Source organism: Sinohyriopsis cumingii, chromosome 1, assembly GCF_028554795.1.
Source record: "Sinohyriopsis cumingii isolate HCF-2022 chromosome 1, ASM2855479v2, whole genome shotgun sequence".
Taxonomy (NCBI): Eukaryota; Metazoa; Mollusca; class Bivalvia; order Unionida; family Unionidae; genus Sinohyriopsis; species Sinohyriopsis cumingii.
In genome coordinates this window covers 103,201,016-103,223,385 of record NC_142961.1, presented here as the reverse complement: position 1 = coordinate 103,223,385, position 22,370 = coordinate 103,201,016, and the positions used below count along the sequence as shown (strand labels likewise).

Sequence of the window (22,370 nt, the reverse complement as noted above, 5' to 3'; positions counted from 1 at the left end):
GGAAGTATGGTTGATGCAAATCTAGATTGGTTCTATCTGTTGGAAGTATGGTTGATGCAAATCTAGATTGGTTCTATCTGTTGGAAGTATGGTTCATGCAAATCTAGATTGGCTCTATCTGTTGGCAGTATGGTTGATGCAAATCTAGATTGGTTCTATCTGTTGGAAGTATGGTTGATGCAAATCTTGATTGGTTCTATCTGTTGGAAGTATGGCTGATGCAAATCTTGATTGGTTCTATCTGTTGGAAGTACGGTTGATGCAAATCTAGATTGGTTCTAACTGTTGGAAGTATGGTTGAAGCAAATCTAGATTGGTTCCAACTGTTGAAAGTACTGGTTCTAATTGTTGGAAGTACTGGTATTGGAACTATGGCTGATGCAAATCTAGATTGGTTCAATCTGTTGGAAGTATGGTTGATGCAAATCTAGACTGCTTCTAACTGTTGGAAGCATGGTTGATGCAAGTCTAGATTGGTTCTAACTGTTGGAAGCATGGTTGATGCAAATCTAGATTGGTTCTAATTGTTGGAAGTATGGTTGATGCAAATCTAGATTGGTTCTATCTGTTGGAAGTATGGTTGATGCAAATCTAGATTGGCTCTATCTGTTGGCAGTATGGTTGATGCAAATCTAGATTGGTTCTAACTGTTGAAAGCATGGTTGATGCAAATCTAGATTGGTTCTAACTGTTGGAAGTATGGTTGATGCAAATCTAGATTGGTTCTAATTGTTGGAAGTATGGTTGATGCAAATCTAGATTGGTTCTATCTGTTGGAAGTATGGTTGATGCAAATCTAGATTGGTTCCAACTGTTGAAAGTACTGGTTCTAATTGTTGGAAGTTCTGGCATTGGAAGTATGGCTGATGCAAATCTAGATTGGTTCTAACTGTTGGCAGTATGGCTGATGCAAATCTAGATTGGTTCCAACTGTTGGAAGTATGGCTGATGCAAATCTAGATTGGTTCTAACTGTTGGAAGTATGGTTGATGCAAGTCTAGATTGGTTCTAACTGTTGGAAGCATGGTTGATGCAAATCTAGATTGCTTCTAACTGTTGGCAGTATGGCTGATGCAAATCTAGATTGGTTCTAACTGTTGGAAGTATGGCTGATGCAAATCTAGATTGCTTCTAACTGTTGGAAGTATGGTTGATGCAAATCTAGATTGGTTCCAACTGTTGAAAGTACTGGTTCTAATTGTTGGAAGTACTGGTATTGGAAGTATGGCTGATGCAAATCTAGATTGGATCTAACTGTTGGAAGCATGGTTGATGCAAATCTAGATTGCTTCTAACTGTTGGAAGCATAGTTGATGCAAGTCTAGATTGGTTCCAACTGTTGAAAGTACTGGTTCTAATTGTTGGAAGTAATGGTATTGGAAGCACGGCTGATGCAAATCTAGATTGGTTCTAACTGTTGGAAGCATGGTTGATGCAAGTCTAGATTGGTTCCAACTGCTGAAAGTACTGATTCTAATTGTTGGAAGTACTGGTATTGGAAGTATGGCTGATGCAAATCTAGATTGGTTCTATCTGCTGGAAGTATGGTTGATGCAAATCTAGATTGCTTCTAACTGTTGGAAGCATGGTTGATGCAAACCTAGATTGGTTCCAACTGTTGAAAGTACTGGTTCTAATTGTTGGAAGCACTGGTACTGGAAGTATTGTTGATGCAAATCTAGATTGGTTCTAACTGTTGGAAGCATGGTTGATGCAAATCTAGATTGGTTCTAACTGTTGGAAGCATCGCTGATGCAAATCTAGATTGGTTCTGGAAGTATGGTTGATGCAAATCTAGATCAGTTGGAAGTATGGTTGATGCAAATCTAGATTGGCTCTATCTGTTGGCAGTATGGTTGATGCAAATCTAGATTGGTTCTAACTGTTGGAAGCATGGTTGATGCAAATCTAGATTGGTTCTAACTGTTGGAAGCATGGTTGATGCAAATCTAGATTGGTTCTATCTGTTGGAAGTATGGTTGATGCACATCTAGATTCGTTCTATCTGTTGGAATTATGGTTGATGCAAATCTAGATTGGTTCTATCTGTTGGAAGTACGGTTGATGCAAATCTAGATTGGCTGTAACTGTTGGAAGCATGGTTGATGCAAATCTAGATTGGTTCTAATTGTTGGAAGTATGGTTGATGCAAATCTAGATTGGTTCTATCTGTTGGAAGTATGGTTGATGCAAATCTAGATTGGTTCTATCTGTTGGAAGTATGGTTGATGCAAATCTAGATTGGCTCTATCTGCTGGCAGTATGGTTGATGCAAATCTAGATTGGTTCTATCTGTTGGAAGTATGGTTGATGCAAATCTTGATTGGTTCTATCTGTTGGAAGTATGGTTGATGCAAATCTTGATTGGTTCTATCTGTTGGAAGTACGGCTAATGCAAATCTAGATTGGTTCTAACTGTTGGAAGTATGGTTGAAGCAAATCTAGATTGGTTCCAACTGTTGAAAGTACTGGTTCTAATTGTTGGAAGTACTGGTATTGGAACTATGGCTGATGCAAATCTAGATTGGTTCAATCTGTTGGAAGTATGGTTGATGCAAATCTAGATTGCTTCTAACTGTTGGAAGCATGGTTGATGCAAGTCTAGATTGGTTCTAACTGTTGGAAGCATGGTTGATGCAAATCTAGATTGGTTCTAATTGTTGGAAGTATGGTTGATGCAAATCTAGATTGGTTCTAACTGTTGGAAGCATGGTTGATACAAATCTAGATTGGTTCTAATTGTTGGAAGTATGGTTGATGCAAATCTAGATTGGTTCTATCTGTTGGAAGTATGGTTGATGCAAATCTAGATTGGCTCTATCTGTTGGCAGTATGGTTGATGCAAATCTAGATTGGTTCTAACTGTTGGAAGCATGGCTGATGCAAATCTAGATTGGTTCTAATTGTTGGAAGTATGGTTGATGCAAATCTAGATTGGTTCTATCTGTTGGAAGTATGGTTGATGCAAATCTAGATTGGTTCTATCTGTTGGAAGTACGGTTGATGCAAATCTAGATTGGTTCCAACTGTTGAAAGTACTGGTTCTAATTGTTGGAAGTACTGGTATTGGAAATATGGCTGATGCAAATCTAGATTGGTTCTAACTGTTGGAAGCATGGCTGATGCAAATCTAGATTGCTTCTAACTGTTGGAAGCATAGTTGATGCAAGTCTAGATTGGTTCCAACTGTTGAAAGTACTGGTTCTAATTGTTGGAAGTACTGGTATTGGAAGTATGGCTGATGCAAATCTAGATTGATTCTAACTGTTGGAAGCATGGTTGATGCAAGTCTAGATTGGTTCCAACTGCTGAAAGTACTGGTTCTAATTGTTGGAAGTACTGGTATTGGAAGTATGGTTGATGCAAATCTAGATTGGTTCTAACTGTTGGCATTATGGCTGATGCAAATCTAGATTGGTTCCAAATGTTGGAAGTATGGCTGATGCAAATCTAGATTGGTTCTAACTGTTGGAACTATGGTTGATGCAAGTCTAGATTGGTTCTAACTGTTGGAAGCATGGTTGATGCAAATCTAGATTGGTTCTAACTGTTGGCAGTATGGCTGATGCAAATCTAGATTGGTTCTAACTGTTGGAAGTATGGCTAATGCAAATCTAGATTGCTTCTAACTGTTGGAAGCATGGTTGATGCAAATCTAGATTGGTTCCAACTGCTGAAAGTACTGGTTCTAATTTTTGGAAGTACTGGTATTGGAAGTATGGCTGATGCAAATCTAGATTGGTTCTAACTGTTGACAGTATGGTTGATGCAAATCTTGATTGCTTCTAACTGTTGGAAGCATGGTTGATGCAAATCTAGATTGGTTCTAACTGTTGGAAGCATGGTTGATGCAAATCTAGATTGGTTCTAATTGTTGGAAGTATGGTTGATGCAAATCTGGATTGGTTCTATCTGTTGGAAGTATGGCTGATGCAAATCTAGATTGGTTCCAACTGTTGAAAGTACTGGTTCTAATTGTTGGAAGTACTGGTATTGGAAGTATGGCTGATGCAAATCTAGATTGGTTCTAACTGTTGGAAGCATGGTTGATGCAAATCTAGATTGCTTCTAACTGTTGGAAGCATAGTTGATGCAAGTCTAGATTGGTTCCAACTGTTGAAAGTACTGGTTCTAATTGTTGGAAGTAATGGTATTGGAAGCATGGCTGATGCAAATCTAGATTGGTTCTAACTGTTGGAAGCATGGTTGATGCAAGTCTAGATTGGTTCCAACTGCTGAAAGTACTGGTTCTAATTGTTGGAAGTACTGGTATTGGAAGTATGGCTGATGCAAATCTAGATTGGTTCTATCTGCTGGAAGTATGGTTGATGCAAATCTAGATTGCTTCTAACTGTTGGAAGCATGGTTGATGTAAATCTAGATTGGTTCCAACTGTTGAAAGTACTGGTTCTAATTGTTGGAAGTACTGGTACTGGAAGTATTGTTGATGCAAATCTAGATCAGTTGGAAGTATGGTTGATGCAAATCTAGATTGGCTCTATCTGTTGGCAGTATGGTTGATGCAAATCTAGATCAGTTGGAAGTATGGTTGATGCAAATCTAGATTGGCTCTATCTATTGGCAGTATGGTTGATGCAAATATAGATTGGTTCTAACTGTTGGAAGCATGGTTGATGCAAATCTAGATTGGTTCTAACTGTTGGAAGCATGGTTGATGCAAATCTAGATTGGTTCTATCTGTTGGAAGTATGGTTGATGCAAATCTAGATTGGTTCTATCTGTTGGAATTATGGTTGATGCAAATCTAGATTGGTTCTATCTGTTGGAAGTACGGTTGATGCAAATCTAGATTGGCTCTAACTGTTGGAAGCATGGCTCATGCAAATCTAGATTGGTTCTAATTGTTGGAAGTATGGTTGATGCAAATCTAGATTGGTTCTATCTGTTGGAAGTATGGTTGATGCAAATCTAGATTGGTTCTATCTGTTGGAAGTATGGTTCATGCAAATCTAGATTGGCTCTATCTGTTGGCAGTATGGTTGATGCAAATCTAGATTGGTTCTATCTGTTGGAAGTATGGTTGATGCAAATCTTGATTGGTTCTATCTGTTGGAAGTATGGCTGATGCAAATCTTGATTGGTTCTATCTGTTGGAAGTACGGTTGATGCAAATCTAGATTGGTTCTAACTGTTGGAAGTATGGTTGAAGCAAATCTAGATTGGTTCCAACTGTTGAAAGTACTGGTTCTAATTGTTGGAAGTACTGGTATTGGAACTATGGCTGATGCAAATCTAGATTGGTTCAATCTGTTGGAAGTATGGTTGATGCAAATCTAGACTGCTTCTAACTGTTGGAAGCATGGTTGATGCAAGTCTAGATTGGTTCTAACTGTTGGAAGCATGGTTGATGCAAATCTAGATTGGTTCTAATTGTTGGAAGTATGGTTGATGCAAATCTAGATTGGTTCTATCTGTTGGAAGTATGGTTGATGCAAATCTAGATTGGCTCTATCTGTTGGCAGTATGGTTGATGCAAATCTAGATTGGTTCTAACTGTTGAAAGCATGGTTGATGCAAATCTAGATTGGTTCTAACTGTTGGAAGTATGGTTGATGCAAATCTAGATTGGTTCTAATTGTTGGAAGTATGGTTGATGCAAATCTAGATTGGTTCTATCTGTTGGAAGTATGGTTGATGCAAATCTAGATTGGTTCCAACTGTTGAAAGTACTGGTTCTAATTGTTGGAAGTTCTGGTATTGGAAGTATGGCTGATGCAAATCTAGATTGGTTCTAACTGTTGGCAGTATGGCTGATGCAAATCTAGATTGGTTCCAACTGTTGGAAGTATGGCTGATGCAAATCTAGATTGGTTCTAACTGTTGGAAGTATGGTTGATGCAAGTCTAGATTGGTTCTAACTGTTGGAAGCATGGTTGATGCAAATCTAGATTGCTTCTAACTGTTGGCAGTATGGCTGATGCAAATCTAGATTGGTTCTAACTGTTGGAAGTATGGCTGATGCAAATCTAGATTGCTTCTAACTGTTGGAAGTATGGTTGATGCAAATCTAGATTGGTTCCAACTGTTGAAAGTACTGGTTCTAATTGTTGGAAGTACTGGTATTGGAAGTATGGCTGATGCAAATCTAGATTGGATCTAACTGTTGGAAGCATGGTTGATGCAAATCTAGATTGCTTCTAACTGTTGGAAGCATAGTTGATGCAAGTCTAGATTGGTTCCAACTGTTGAAAGTACTGGTTCTAATTGTTGGAAGTAATGGTATTGGAAGCACGGCTGATGCAAATCTAGATTGGTTCTAACTGTTGGAAGCATGGTTGATGCAAGTCTAGATTGGTTCCAACTGCTGAAAGTACTGATTCTAATTGTTGGAAGTACTGGTATTGGAAGTATGGCTGATGCAAATCTAGATTGGTTCTATCTGCTGGAAGTATGGTTGATGCAAATCTAGATTGCTTCTAACTGTTGGAAGCATGGTTGATGCAAATCTAGATTGGTTCCAACTGTTGAAAGTACTGGTTCTAATTGTTGGAAGCACTGGTACTGGAAGTATTGTTGATGCAAATCTAGATTGGTTCTAACTGTTGGAAGCATGGTTGATGCAAATCTAGATTGGTTCTAACTGTTGGAAGCATCGCTGATGCAAATCTAGATTGGTTCTGGAAGTATGGTTGATGCAAATCTAGATCAGTTGGAAGTATGGTTGATGCAAATCTAGATTGGCTCTATCTGTTGGCAGTATGGTTGATGCAAATCTAGATTGGTTCTAACTGTTGGAAGCATGGTTGATGCAAATCTAGATTGGTTCTAACTGTTGGAAGCATGGTTGATGCAAATCTAGATTGGTTCTATCTGTTGGAAGTATGGTTGATGCACATCTAGATTCGTTCTATCTGTTGGAATTATGGTTGATGCAAATCTAGATTGGTTCTATCTGTTGGAAGTACGGTTGATGCAAATCTAGATTGGCTGTAACTGTTGGAAGCATGGTTGATGCAAATCTAGATTGGTTCTAATTGTTGGAAGTATGGTTGATGCAAATCTAGATTGGTTCTATCTGTTGGAAGTATGGTTGATGCAAATCTAGATTGGTTCTATCTGTTGGAAGTATGGTTGATGCAAATCTAGATTGGCTCTATCTGCTGGCAGTATGGTTGATGCAAATCTAGATTGGTTCTATCTGTTGGAAGTATGGTTGATGCAAATCTTGATTGGTTCTATCTGTTGGAAGTATGGTTGATGCAAATCTTGATTGGTTCTATCTGTTGGAAGTACGGCTAATGCAAATCTAGATTGGTTCTAACTGTTGGAAGTATGGTTGAAGCAAATCTAGATTGGTTCCAACTGTTGAAAGTACTGGTTCTAATTGTTGGAAGTACTGGTATTGGAAGTATGGCTGATGCAAATCTAGATTGGTTCAATCTGTTGGAAGTATGGTTGATGCAAATCTAGATTGCTTCTAACTGTTGGAAGCATGGTTGATGCAAGTCTAGATTGGTTCTAACTGTTGGAAGCATGGTTGATGCAAATCTAGATTGGTTCTAATTGTTGGAAGTATGGTTGATGCAAATCTAGATTGGTTCTAACTGTTGGAAGCATGGTTGATACAAATCTAGATTGGTTCTAATTGTTGGAAGTATGGTTGATGCAAATCTAGATTGGTTCTATCTGTTGGAAGTATGGTTGATGCAAATCTAGATTGGCTCTATCTGTTGGCAGTATGGTTGATGCAAATCTAGATTGGTTCTAACTGTTGGAAGCATGGCTGATGCAAATCTAGATTGGTTCTAATTGTTGGAAGTATGGTTGATGCAAATCTAGATTGGTTCTATCTGTTGGAAGTATGGTTGATGCAAATCTAGATTGGTTCTATCTGTTGGAAGTACGGTTGATGCAAATCTAGATTGGTTCCAACTGTTGAAAGTACTGGTTCTAATTGTTGGAATGTACTGGTATTGGAAATATGGCTGATGCAAATCTAGATTGGTTCTAACTGTTGGAAGCATGGCTGATGCAAATCTAGATTGCTTCTAACTGTTGGAAGCATAGTTGATGCAAGTCTAGATTGGTTCCAACTGTTGAAAGTACTGGTTCTAATTGTTGGAAGTACTGGTATTGGAAGTATGGCTGATGCAAATCTAGATTGATTCTAACTGTTGGAAGCATGGTTGATGCAAGTCTAGATTGGTTCCAACTGCTGAAAGTACTGGTTCTAATTGTTGGAAGTACTGGTATTGGAAGTATGGTTGATGCAAATCTAGATTGGTTCTATCTGTTGGAAGTATGGTTCATGCAAATCTAGATTGGTTCTATCTGTTGGAAGTATGGTTGATGCAAATCTAGATTGGCTCTATCTGCTGGCAGTACGGTTGATGCAAATCTAGATTGGTTCTATCTGTTGGAAGTATGGTTGATGCAAATCTTGATTGGTTCTATCTGTTGGAAGTATGGTTGATGCAAATCTTGATTGGTTCTATCTGTTGGAAGTACGGCTAATGCAAATCTAGATTCGTTCTAACTGTTGGAAGTATGGTTGAAGCAAATCTAGATTGGTTCCAACTGTTGAAAGTACTGGTTCTAATTGTTGGAAGTACTGGTATTGGAAGTATGGCTGATGCAAATCTAGATTGGTTCAATCTGTTGGAAGTATGGTTGATGCAAATCTAGATTGCTTCTAACTGTTGGAAGCATGGTTGATGCAAATCTAGATTGGTTCTAATTGTTGGAAGTATGGTTGATGCAAATCTAGATTGGTTCTAACTGTTGGAAGCATGGTTGATGCAAATCTAGATTGCTTCTAATTGTTGGAAGTATGGTTGATGCAAATCTAGATTGGTTCTATCTGTTGGAAGTATGGTTGATGCAAATCTAGATTGGCTCTATCTGTTGGCAGTATGGTTGATGCAAATCTAGATTGGTTCTAACTGTTGGAAGCATGGCTGATGCAAATCTAGATTGGTTCTAATTGTTGGAAGTATGGTTGATGCAAATCTAGATTGGTTCTATCTGTTGGAAGTATGGTTGATGCAAATCTAGATTGGTTCTATCTGTTGGAAGTACGGTTGATGCAAATCTAGATTGGTTCTAACTGTTGAAAGTACTGGTTCTAATTGTTGGAAGTACTGGTATTGGAAGTATGGCTGATGCAAATCTAGATTGGTTCTAACTGTTGGAAGCATGGTTGATGCAAATCTAGATTGCTTCTAACTGTTGGAAGCATAGTTGATGCAAGTCTAGATTGGTTCCAACTGTTGAAAGTACTGGTTCTAATTGTTGGAAGTACTGGTATTGGAAGTATGGCTGATGCAAATCTAGATTGATTCTAACTGTTGAAAGCATGGTTGATGCAAGTCTAGATTGGTTCCAACTGCTGAAAGTACTGGTTCTAATTGTTGGAAGTACTGGTATTGGAAGTATGGCTGATGCAAATCTAGATTGGTTCTAACTGTTGGAAGCATGGCTGATGCAAATCTAGATTGCTTCTAACTGTTGGAAGCATAGTTGATGCAAGTCTAGATTGGTTCCAACTGTTGAAAGTACTGGTTCTAATTGTTGGAAGTACTGGTATTGGAAGTATGGCTGATGCAAATCTAGATTGATTCTAACTGTTGGAAGCATGGTTGATGCAAGTCTAGATTGGTTCCAACTGCTGAAAGTACTGGTTCTAATTGTTGGAAGTACTGGTATTGGAAGTATGGCTGATGCAAATCTAGATTGGTTCTATCTGCTGGAAGTATGGTTGATGCAAATCTAGATTGCTTCTAACTGTTGGAAGCATGGTTGATGCAAATCTAGATTGGTTCCAACTGTTGAAAGTACTGGTTCTAATTGTTGGAAGTACTGGTACTGGAAGTATTGTTGATGCAAATCTAGATTGGTTCTAACTGTTGGAAGCATGGTTGATGCAAATCTAGATTGGTTCTAGCTGTTGGAAGCATGGTTGATGCAAATCTAGATTGGTTCTAACTGTTGGACATACTGGTTCCAACTGTTGGAAGTACTGGTTGATTCAAACCTATGCTGATTTAAGCAAATGAATCATGTTTGTTCTACAGTAAGTGCCATAATTATTTTTTTTACAATGGATACAAGTTAAATACCATTCAGCAACTTTAAATTAAATGTATTCATTCTTCCTCCTTTGGACTAGTGGTGCAAAATTTTGGTAAATATGACTTAAGTAATAGTTAAAGAACAGACAGACTTGTCCTATATTTACCATCAGATGGACTTGTCCGACATTTACCATCAGATGGACTTATTCTACATTTACCATCAGATACACAGGACACTTTCCATTTTCTGATTTGAAACGTCTGAAATCTCAAAAAAGTTTTGCCTACCACAAGTCTGTGGTATTATTAAAGTAAAGAATGAACTTTGTCCACAATATCAACATCATATATTTCTTTTTTGGGTACAATAGCAATGACTTAATATATGACCAATCGCATGTGACAATTTCAGAATTCTCCTGTCAGAAACAAAGACAAAAAACATTTGCTTACTCTGGTGCTGTTCTTTGGAAGTCTACATACATGTATTTTTCCAAATTTTATGACCAGTGATGACTACATGTAAGACTGGCTGATTCTGACACAAACTATTCTCAGAAAATAAAATTATTATCATTATTATTATTATTATCCACAAAAAGCAATTTCCAGGGTAAATACTAAAATGTATGCACTCTAAATATTTTCTGCATCCACATTAGTTTATTCATCCTATACAAAATATATAAAAATTTAAATTAATAATAATAATAATTTATTATTATTATTATAATTATTATTATATAATGCTGTTATTAGGTTTGCTGTTATTCTTAAGACATTGTCTGAGCATCTTTGGGATCAGATTGTCCTGCCAATGTATTTCCACGTAATTCTCCTATGGGACTATACAAAATATATAAAAATTTCAATTAATAATAATAATAATAATAATAATAATAATCATACACCGCAAACTCCTCTTAATATTTAAACACAATCATGTACACATATCTCCATTCACTACAAAGATATTTTTTAAATGATGAAATGCATCTTTAGTTTTCTTCACAAGTTACTGCCTGGTATCCACTAATATTCACTGTGATTATTATGTTTCACACTTAACAGATTATAAATAGTTTTATGATCCAGATTTCCCTTGTGTGATTATGTCTGCATATACCTGGTGATAACGTTTCATCACCCATAGTAGCCTAAAATCCACTTTGAATGAAATACACAATACAAACTCAGCAACTTTGACTTAAAGGAGATAAAAATAAGTGTTTTCAAATAATTCTCAAAAGTCAGCTTTTGATGTATGTCACAAAGTTCAATATGACTAGATGATAATTGTTAATGTGGAAGTGGAAGCAGATGTGAGTGGACACAAAATGAAATCTTACACATATGTGGAATATAGCGATGGGATATATATGGAATACAATGATGGGATATACATGGAATATAGTAATGGGATTTATTATATGCTCATTTTTTTCCCCCGTTAACTTTACATTGTCAGAATCGTTCAATATTCCCCGATACTGAACGCACGTGACAATACACATATAGCATTCACGTGAATAAAGGAACTATTTTCTATTGTAAACAAACAATGATGCAGACACCAGCACTTTTGATTTGTAAACAAATCATATACACTCACGTAAGAGGCTCTTTACATTGTGGTTGTTTAAATTTGTTTCTGAATGAACTAAAACATGTTTCGTGGACTGCAAAAAAAACCAGCTGTTTTGGCACATTGCGCGTTAATACAATGTTACAGATTTAGGCTAGCTACATTATATGAAAGACGGAAGATTAGGTCCTTACAAATAACATACAAGTAACAAGGGATATACTGTCTTCTTTATCTGGTGATAAGAATGGCAAAATAAAATATACTTACAGTTTTACATCCTCAATTTCCTCAAAATGTTTTTTCTTAATTCTGCAAATCCGAATTACATGAGCCATTTCATAGGTTTTCAATCTGGATTACACATTTTGAAATTGTGCTGTAACTTCGATGATAAGTGCAACTGCATCCTCCTTACTGCACTCAAAATGAAATAAGCATTAAATTCCATAGCGTCTTTTTGAAAATTGCAATTGAAAGACTTAATATTTTTCCCACATTATGATTTCAAACATTTAATGACAGAAACAGAAACACATCTGCAGACGAAAACACGCTTCTCCTGCGCCACTTCAATCCGATGTATTTCATGTATAATTTGCACAGATGAATCCAGTCCAAAATCACAAACTTTCATTGAATCGAAACAAAATATCAAATTATATTCATTCCAGATCAAATGGAAACGTTGTTGCAATGCGCATTCATTCACAATATGACGGCAAATTTCAATTTTAACTAGACATGCCATTTTCTTTCGAAAGTTATATCGAGCGCGAGACTAAGTTCAAATTTATCTTGGCGGAGTTATGTGTGCATTAATAATGATGTCATTGTGTAATGACAAATCTGCGCTTGTGTATTTAGTTTGGAATATGGCATTCATTCATTTACGTTGTTTCTTGTAGTGTATTTTGTTTATATAATTAAACCTTAGGTAGAATAAAAAAATGAGCATATAATAAAAAGGTTACTGCGTTCGTATGGAAAAATATGAATTCATTTTGTCGGAAGGATATACCACACTCACAAATTCATGCAGTATTCCATCCCAAAACTCGTTCATATTTTCACATACAAATGCAGTAACCTATAAATACATACATGGAATATAGTGATGGGATATACATATATGGAATATAGTGATGGGATATACATATATGGAATATAGTGATGGGATATACATATATGAAATATAGTGATGGGATACATATATGGAATATAGTGATGGGATATACATATATTGAATATAGTGATGGGATATACATAGACGGAATATAGTGATGGGATATACATATATGGAATATAGTGATGGGATATACATATAAGGAATATAGTGAAGGGATATACATACACTGCTCCCTCGATAACTCGCGATCCCGCTTATAACGCGGTGTCCGTCTTGGCTCCCAATTTTTTCCAGAGAAAATGTATTTAAAATATCTTTAAAATATGCTGAACATGAAAAATTTACGATAAGAATTGATAAATTAAACCTTGATACATTGCTCGTTTTATCATCGAAAATGGTGATTAATGCCAGTAAAAATATAATCCATATTTTGAAATTTGCAAGTTCTAAAGAAGAATTAATTTCAGAGATCTCGAAAACGCTTAATTACGTGTATTTGGATGCCAATTTTTGATCTGGGATGCAGAAAATCACTGAGGCGGGAGTCCTCCGTACGCATGTAATAGGTGCGCAGGAAAATTCAAAGATTTGCCAGTCCTGTTTCAGCCACCTGCTTTGTGGGAAAATGTGTTGATCAGTTAACTGTGCTGATATTTACAATGACAGAATTCAGTGAGTGAAAGACTCTTTGATGTACTGTTGCCATTTTAAAAGAGTACATTTAAAAAAAAAAAACATGATGCAACGCTAGGTGGCTAGTTCAAAGGCTTTGACTGGTGGCCGAGTGAGAAAATGTGCTGATATTTAGTGATTGAATTCAGAGGCAGAAAGACCCAGTTTTAAAATCCTAGCGAGACCTCTGTTTAAAGATATCATATATTATGTAAGTTTTTATGATAAATAGTTGTCAGTATACTGTAAATAAACAGTCTGGTGAAATAGCGATCAATGAAAACTTCTGGTAAATGCTAACAGGTGGCAACAGAGAGTGAAATAAACACCAATTAAACATCTTCCTGTGTGAAAGTCATATTCTAATCCTTTAATTCCGTTTCAGTGTAAACATTATAATCCAACATATTCTGTTCATTGAAAACATGAAAAGAGTCAATCGACCGTCACATCGAAACCCATCAGTACTTCTGTGAGAACCTAATTACATGTACATGCCAGCTTTGTTTTGATCAACAACTTGGGGAAGTGTTTGTTGCATTACAAAAAAAAATCGATTACAAGAGACCTCGGGTGCTGGATTAAGGGTCTTGGAGCTGCCTTTGACGTAAAGCAAAACAGTAACAGAGACAACGACGATGATGGTGACTTCGAATGTTTCAGTGAAACTGATGTCATTAATGCTGAGGCTGTTTGGGAGAAATTTGTACAGACTCATGGTCCTGAGATGGGCGTTTCTCTTGATGATATGGAGGAGTGGATTTGTGCTGACAATGATTGCCCCACAGCCGAATACATGTCAGATGAAACTATAATTATTTCTATAGCGAACAAATTTGCAGCAAAAGATGATTCTAACTGGAGTAACACAAATGTTGAAAGTGATGTAGACGCAGATGTTGCACCCCCCACCCCTCTGCACAGGAAGCAATCAAATATTTTGATATTGCCATAGGGTGGCTGGAGACCCAAAATGTTGACTACGTAAAGCTCATGCAGTTGAGAAATCTGAGGGATTTTGCTCGGCGGCAGAGAAACTTAACACACACGCAAAAAAAATAACTGATTTTTTCAAAAAGTGAATTGATATTTGTCAAGCGTGGCACAAACGGCAAGTATTAACTTGTTCTAATTTACGTTGTTTTAAATTTGTAGACCAATTAAATATGTTAGTACTGATTAACCCTTGTTTTTTTTTGTTTTCCATTTTACTTCTATCGCATTCAAATCTATCTATCGTTCGATCAACACTGTTTCTCGAAAAGAGTCGATCTTTTTATATAAAAAAACGTCTAATTTGGATCAAACAATAAAATTAGAATGTATCCAATTCAACATAAAAATTAGTGAGGTAGTACACAATGTGTGAAGCGGTACACATGTTAAGCGAACAGAAACCACGTGGAATAATGTTTTCAATGATCGCCTCAATATACTGTAATTTATCCTGAAATTAATGTTGTCCTATGAGGAAATAATAAAGTACACCGTTATGAAGAGATATTTATTAACAGTTAATCTCAGAATGATTATAAAGTGAGTATTCAACAGTATAATCTGCCTACCCCCCCCTTATTTCTCCGTTATGTCGTCAATCACTTTATTGGTTTTGGGCTTATTTTATAGGTCCCTCGATAACTTGCGCCTCACTTATAGTGCGGTCGATGTTTCTGGACCCCGATGTGCGCGAGTTATTGAGGGAGTGGTGTATATGGAATATAGTGATGGGATACATATATGGAATATAGTGATGGGATACATATATGGAATATAGTGATGGGATATACATATATGGAATATAGCGGTGGGATATATATGGAATATAGTGATGGGATATACATATATGGAACATAGTGATGGAATACATATATGGAATATAGTGATGGGCTTATATTTGCCTTTTTATTTTACTGGATGGATACTTATATCTGCATGATCATTTAAAGTGAAGTGGAAGAGTAGATCAAGAAAAATGTTATATATTAAAACACGATTAAAATTCAATTTAGTTCTATTACTGGTTGTTTAACTTTTCAGCTCAAGGTTATTAATCCAAACCTCTCTCTTTCACACTCAAGAAGCTAGCTATTTCCAAACACCTTTCAACTTATCCATTTAACTGTCTTTATGCATATATTTGTGTAAAGTGTCGAATTTTTAATTGTATTGAACTTAAAAGTTGAATGCATTGAGTATTAAAATATTATCACATTTAAACCAGAAAAGTCATTGTGAAGGGTCACTAAGACCTTTCTTCTTATCTCCCACCCACCCCATATCAGTGTTAAAACTTGAAAGGCCAGCAATTATGACTCGTTGAGATTCAACCAGGGCATTGCTACACTGTCTTGATAAAGTAAACATTTGAGCTACCAACCGTAACCACTTGAGAGGAACCCATGTCAAATTATCATTTTCAAAGGGAAATTGATATGCACCAAAGTTCACAGATTCTAGTCTGTCTAAAATCTGACAAAAGAAATGATTATCTTGGGATAATTTAGGAACCGCTGCTTATGATCAGGCAGAGTAAATTAAGGCATACACTTTAGAAGTAATGTGAATTTAAAGTGATGACCTTAGCTGAAATTCTTTAGTTTTAAAATTCCTGAGAGCGAGAGAATAGTCTGTCTCCGTGGAAGCCTAAAAAGAATAGTGCTTTCCTCGTTAAACAAGAAAAGGGGACCAGGTGGCTGTCTTTTAAAAAAAAGACAGGGTTTAGTGCTAGGACACGCAATTTCTGAAAGAGAACAGCATTAAGGTACACAATTTTAATTTTTCCATGTAATCTTCTATTTTTGTTTGTTTTGCAAATGTGTTTGATATGACTAGATTCCATATTATGTTTCATTTATTCAATTTCATGGAGATCTCTTGATGCTAGAGTTGTTATGCAATTTATCTATTTAATTTTACAGTTACTAGTTTACTGATAGAATTGACAATTGCATGCTATCCAAGTTTTCATATGTGTAGGATTTCATAGGGTTATATGAAATAATTTCCTTTGTCTGTTAAGACAATATTGATTATCATGAGTTAACGATAATGACATATTTATATCTGATTTTGTAATGTTTAAATAGTCTTGTTAGTTAGGGACTCCTGTGAGCTAGAATTTTGAGAATTTTATGTAACAGTAATAGAGCATGTGATAGCATAGGTAATGAGATAAGATAATGTTAGATATACTGCTAACATGTTAATCATGGCTGGTCGCCGTGAAGCAAGGGTAATGTTGTATTGGATCAGTTCAGAATTTATGCAGTGTGGATGGCTAGTATGCTTCTGAGTAACGTAAGTGAGGGAATTTTATGTATGGGTAGAAAGTGGTACATATAGAGATTTAGAAGTAATTTTTTCCTTTAAGGAACAGCTTTCCAGGGAGAGACCATGACGGGGCAGTCTGAAGATGGAAGTCGATGTTGTTGTTGTTGTTGATGTTTTAGGGTTTAACGCCATTTTTCAGCACATGATAGGCTATACATGGCGGCCAGTATTAATGGTGCAGGAAGAACCCGGGGAAAACCCCGGAAAGAACCACCGACCCACGAGAAGCTACTGGCAAGCTTTCTCACATACCCACATTGGCTGAATCCGAGACTCAAACCCACGCAGACAGAGGTGAGATGGCAGTAATCCATCAGCCACTCGGAGCCCCAAGATGAAAGTCGAAAGAAAAGAAGTGACGAGTTCAGAATAAAGGACTAGGAAGTCCAGGAATGGATGAAGCGTAGAGAATAGGAAGGCTCAAGGGAATAGGAAGACATTGATACACATTCAATGGAGGAAGGTGATGCAATCAGTCGTTGACCACTCGTTATGATGAAATAAATCCAAATTAGGCACTGCTATTAAATTCTGTTGACATAACCTAGATTGAATTGGAGTTGCTGCTATTATTTGTTACTGATTAAATTTTGTTATTTTTCTTGTCTAAGAGGGCTCATATTGCATTATTTCTTCCCAATAGTCTTGCCCAATTCTCTGTTGAAATTCTATCTTTCCACTCCCGTTGGGCTATCATATCGAGGGAGGTCATCCAATAGATAACGCCAGCCAAATTCAATTAACAACCCCTGTTACTAAGAGGGTGACATTATAATTTGTTTGTTTTTGCTTGTCAAACTGTATCTTCATTCTAACTCTTTCTTGTCTACATATCTCAATACATATATTTTTTACATACATATTTTTATAACTTTAATCATTGGCACATGTCTTTAACGTGCCAACAAAGATAAAAAGAAAACACAAGTTAAAATAAATATAATGCAAATTTCTTTCAAATATCTCATATTTTGTCTCATTTTTTTCCTCATGATGGAATATTATGTTTGCTCAAATTTCCCAACGGCAAGTGCAATTTTCCATCAGCAGCAAGCAGACTTTTATACAATTTTTAAATCTCTGCAAGTCTTAATATTTGTTTAACAAAAAGACAAAAGACAATCAAAGTCTATAAAAAAGCATGTTCCTTTTGACAGAACATCAATAATTTGCATAAAATCAGACAAATAAAAGTGTCTAAAGTTGCTGATTAATAGGAGCTTTTTAAATGTTAATATGGGTCAAATGTGATCTCTGACCTCAATGGAATTATTATTCCTGCTCATAAATTTGGACGTCAAGGAGAAATCATGATTTCAGTAACTCATATGACCTCTTCCAAGAATAACTTTATATCAAATTAATGATACATTGATTAACAGGTGTAAATACTTTACAAATTTGCAATTTCTAGCTTTTTGGTTGTCATATATATTTAATTTGTATTGTGAATTGACCAGTGTCCATCATTGAGCGTAGGAGTTAGGCCTACTCGACTAATGCCTTGTTATTTTATAAACAACATATTACACAGATAATATTTGTCTATGAGTTTAGATTATATTTTAAGATCATTATTACTTGGAGGTAAACATGGTCCAAGATGTTGAGTTCCATGTCAACCATAGGCTTTCTAGTTCTAGAAGCAAGTTGTCACAAATTCGATGGGAAAATTACCCTTATCCTGGTTCTATTATTGTGTCTTAGCTTTTTATATAAATGTTGTTTTCTTCAAAATTACTCCTGACATCAGTCTTGGTGTAACCAATTTTAATTGTGTTCAGTTGAGAAGATGTATTTATTTATTTAAATTTAGTAGAATTACAAAGTGCTTATTGATTTAGGACCAAACCGCTATTTTGGAATTGCTGTGAATTCATTCAAAGACATTCTGGATTATATCATTATATACATCAAGAATTTTGGCACATTAACACATGCACGACTACTGGCACATCAGCAAATTCAATCCTGGCATTCAGAACACCAATGAAACTCCTTTAGAACAATCTTTGCTTTTGGACTTGTGATAGAACTCTTAGGACTACCTGGAATTTAATTCACAATACTGTAAGTTCTTTTAAAACTTTTCCTTTGCAGTCAAAGGAAATAAATAATTTGTAGAATTTTAAGAACTTGTTCTCTTCTGTTACTTAATTTAAGACCTAAGAATCATAACACTGGTAAATTGGATGATTATGCATGTCATCAGTGACATGGTGTTGATTAAAGAACTTACATTATTTGCCATGAGAATATTAATGCCTTGTTCAGTATGTGGTCAACTTGTTTTGTTGGTCAATGTTAATTTTAAAAAATCATTATTTACAATAATTAACAATATTTACTGAATACAGCATCTGAGAAAGATAACAAATAAACAAACATTCTTTAGCAAGGAAATTATTGTCTTTTATTCACGTTTTGATTGTTGCTGAACACGCGAGAATATGGTAGACCATGGTATATCAAAGTCAACTAATGTTTTACACTGTTGGACTATTTTCATGGTATGCATCTTTGATTAAATTCACAAGTATTTATGGTAGGATTTCCAACACAAGTATCCACGTCTATCAGTAATGCCGACAACTGTAAACCACAAGAGTGTGACGTTTTATCAATAAAGAAATCAAAATCTCTGACAACATGAAATCACCTTATAGGTAATATAAATGAACACAAGGAGTGCAACGGTGAAAACAACCCTACATTCGATTCGACTTTTCTCATGTGTCTTTTATTGCTTCAGAGTCGCAAGACTGAAAAACTACACACACACATTCAAAAGACAGTGACGTACCAATGCATACCTCTCAGATGACCATCGCATGAATCCAATCCGGCGAATTAACCTTTATTTTCACCATTATGGTCACAAACCCTTGCTATCAGAATCCACCGGACAGAAGTAGCCCATTCTACCACAAGCTGAATAACATGATGAAAGTAATTTCACACGATAAAATGTTTAGCTTGCTTTTTATTTGAGATTGTATCATTTTATAATTTTATAAAAATTTCCAGAACAGAAATATGTAATTAAAGTTCGGATAGTAGAAATAACAGTTGATGATGTCATCACACTTCAAATATTAAAGATGGATGATGGACCTGGTAGATTAAAAAATTGTGTTTGATTTTCTAGAGGTTGCCACCTGGTAAGATCATCAGTTGTTTGTATTTATATCTTTTCATAACAGAAAATAATAGTGGAGAAGAAAATATGATACTTGTATGAGAGATGTACTATTTATTATGAAGATGATGATAATGATTGAGAAAAAAAAAGCAGGAAGGAGAATAGCTGTTACTTTATACCACTGATTAACCATTGATTATGATGGTGATGTGTGTGTGTGTGTGAGAGGCAGAGCGGTGATTGAAGAACAAGAAACATTAGTGAAGAAGTGCAAACTGAAAAAGATAAATGGACTACGACATTATCTTTAAAAATGATAGATAAGTGCTTTTCCAATGGAATGCATACAAGCTGGATGAGGGTGGCCTTGAGACATCAGGAACCCGTGCATTACTTATCAGACTCTATACCAACTGGGTCACAGTGGCACACACACGAACACACACACGAGACCATGCACACGAGAGAGAAAGAGATGAGGCAGGTAACACAAAATACTAAAATTATCAGGATTAATGTGTATACAATGCAAGGACAGTCTGAACTCTATCAGCAGCTATATGCATGTACGTATGTATGAATGTATGCATGTGCAGAATGAAAGCATTTTATTTACAACTTCTGAAAATAGTAGTAATATAATACTATAAACAACATTTACACGATGCATTCATTATTCTGAGCAAATTCAACTAATCTATTGATACCGCATTATTAAATTTCCCTAGTATTAAAAAATAACACAGATTCTGCGCCGTGTTTGGTACAATTATTAGACCCTAATGCATATTTACTGCTGGGTAGAATGGTCTACTTCTGTCTGGTGGACTCTAATAGGAAGGGTTTGTGACCTTAATGATGAAAATAAAGGTTAATTCGCCAGATTAGATTCATGTGATGGTCGTCAGAGTGTTATGCATTGGTACGTCACTGCCTTTTGAATGTATATGTGTAGTTTTTCAGTCTTCTTGCGATTCTGAAGCAATAAAAGACGTGTGAGAAAAGTCGAATCGATCGGAGAGTTGTGGTCACCATTGCACTCCTTGTGTTCATTTATATTACCGAAAGGGTGATTTAATGTTGTCAGAGATTTTGCCGTACTTTACTGATAAAACGTCAGACTTCTGTGCTGTAAACAAACGATGTGGTCATGATCTGGAGAAACTAGAGTGTAGAACACAAGATACATATTACGTTAAGACCATCTTAGTTTATTTCACATGTCAATATACATATTACGTTAAGACCATCTCAGTTTATTTCACGTCAATATACATATTACGTTAAGACCATCTCAGTTTATTTCACATGTGTACTTAGCTACTGTAGCCATGCTTTTCATAGCTGTCACAAGAATTCCGCATGCGAATTTCTCTCACTGGGCCATCTACCCTTAATTTTCCCGTGAACTATAATCGGAATTTGGGTTGACCTTCTTAACTGTACTTAATTGTACATGCAAAGCGAACATTTATTAGCGTACACATACCCGAGTAGTCATTTAGGGAGACACACCACCTTATAAGTATATTTATCAATGCAATTAGTATGCAGATCAAGAACTTATCCGTCATTGCTGCCATTCGATAGAGAAGAGAACGTGCGCTTGCCGGCCACGTTCACAATTACCAGCACATGGATGAAGACGCTCTTCTTTTATCATTTCAACTCCATTGCGTCTCTATAACGCTGAATCGTTTAAGCATTTCGAATTTGTTTACCTCCCTTCACAGTTGCAGACTCACTGTATTAATTCAGTTTCCATTGTAAACCTATGGAAACACCATGATATTACCAATTTCAGCATTTAATACTTCTGAATGTTCGTGATCAAACCTATATTCCTCAGTATAGACCCATCCTTGATGTCATGGGCGCCCGCAGGATTTTTTTGCGGGTGGGGGGAGGGGGTCAGTCAGTCACGGCCAGGAGAGTTAGTTGCGTTGTTCTGTACGTAAGCAGCCTGAAACTGAAGCTAATATTTACTAAGCGTTTTGAACAGAATCTTGTGACATACTTTCAGCGTCATTTGCGTGATTAAACTTGGAATATATATGCATTGCAGCCAATAAATGAATCCGAGGAAAAGCTAAGCTTCGACCAACCCATATTCAGAAAGAAAAATAATTGGACCCCGCCAAAAAGTTAAATTCCAAATCTAGATGCCTTTATCAACTCAGTTGAAAACGACACTTCCCAACACTTCAACCATACTAACAGATACTCTAACTTGACAAAAAGGTGCCCTACAATCACTGAAAAGAACAACAGACATCATAATTAAGCCCGCAGATAAGGGTTCCGCTGCGGTCGTTATGAATAGGGAAGACTACATCAGTGAAGCAGGTAGACAACTAAGTGACAGTACGTTCTACCAAAAACTAGACCATGATCCAACACTGGAATATGCAAAAACCATCACAAATATTATTGACGAGGCGTACCAAATCGGGCACATAGACCAGCAAACGAAAA

At 36.2% G+C, this 22,370-nt stretch overlaps 1 protein-coding gene across 1 annotated transcript in view; it reads right to left on the bottom strand.

The window, feature by feature from the left end:
• Positions 1 to 21,769, bottom strand: part of LOC149807467 (dolichyl pyrophosphate Man9GlcNAc2 alpha-1,3-glucosyltransferase-like) — a 69,461-nt gene extending 47,692 nt beyond the window's left edge. The window contains exon 1 of the mRNA XM_089966903.1: positions 21,385 to 21,769. Within this exon, the coding sequence (XP_089823029.1) occupies positions 21,385 to 21,478 (94 nt within the window). The 5' untranslated portion in view covers positions 21,479 to 21,769. The remainder of the gene's footprint in view (positions 1 to 21,384) is intronic.
• Positions 21,770 to 22,370: the final 601 nt, after the last annotated feature.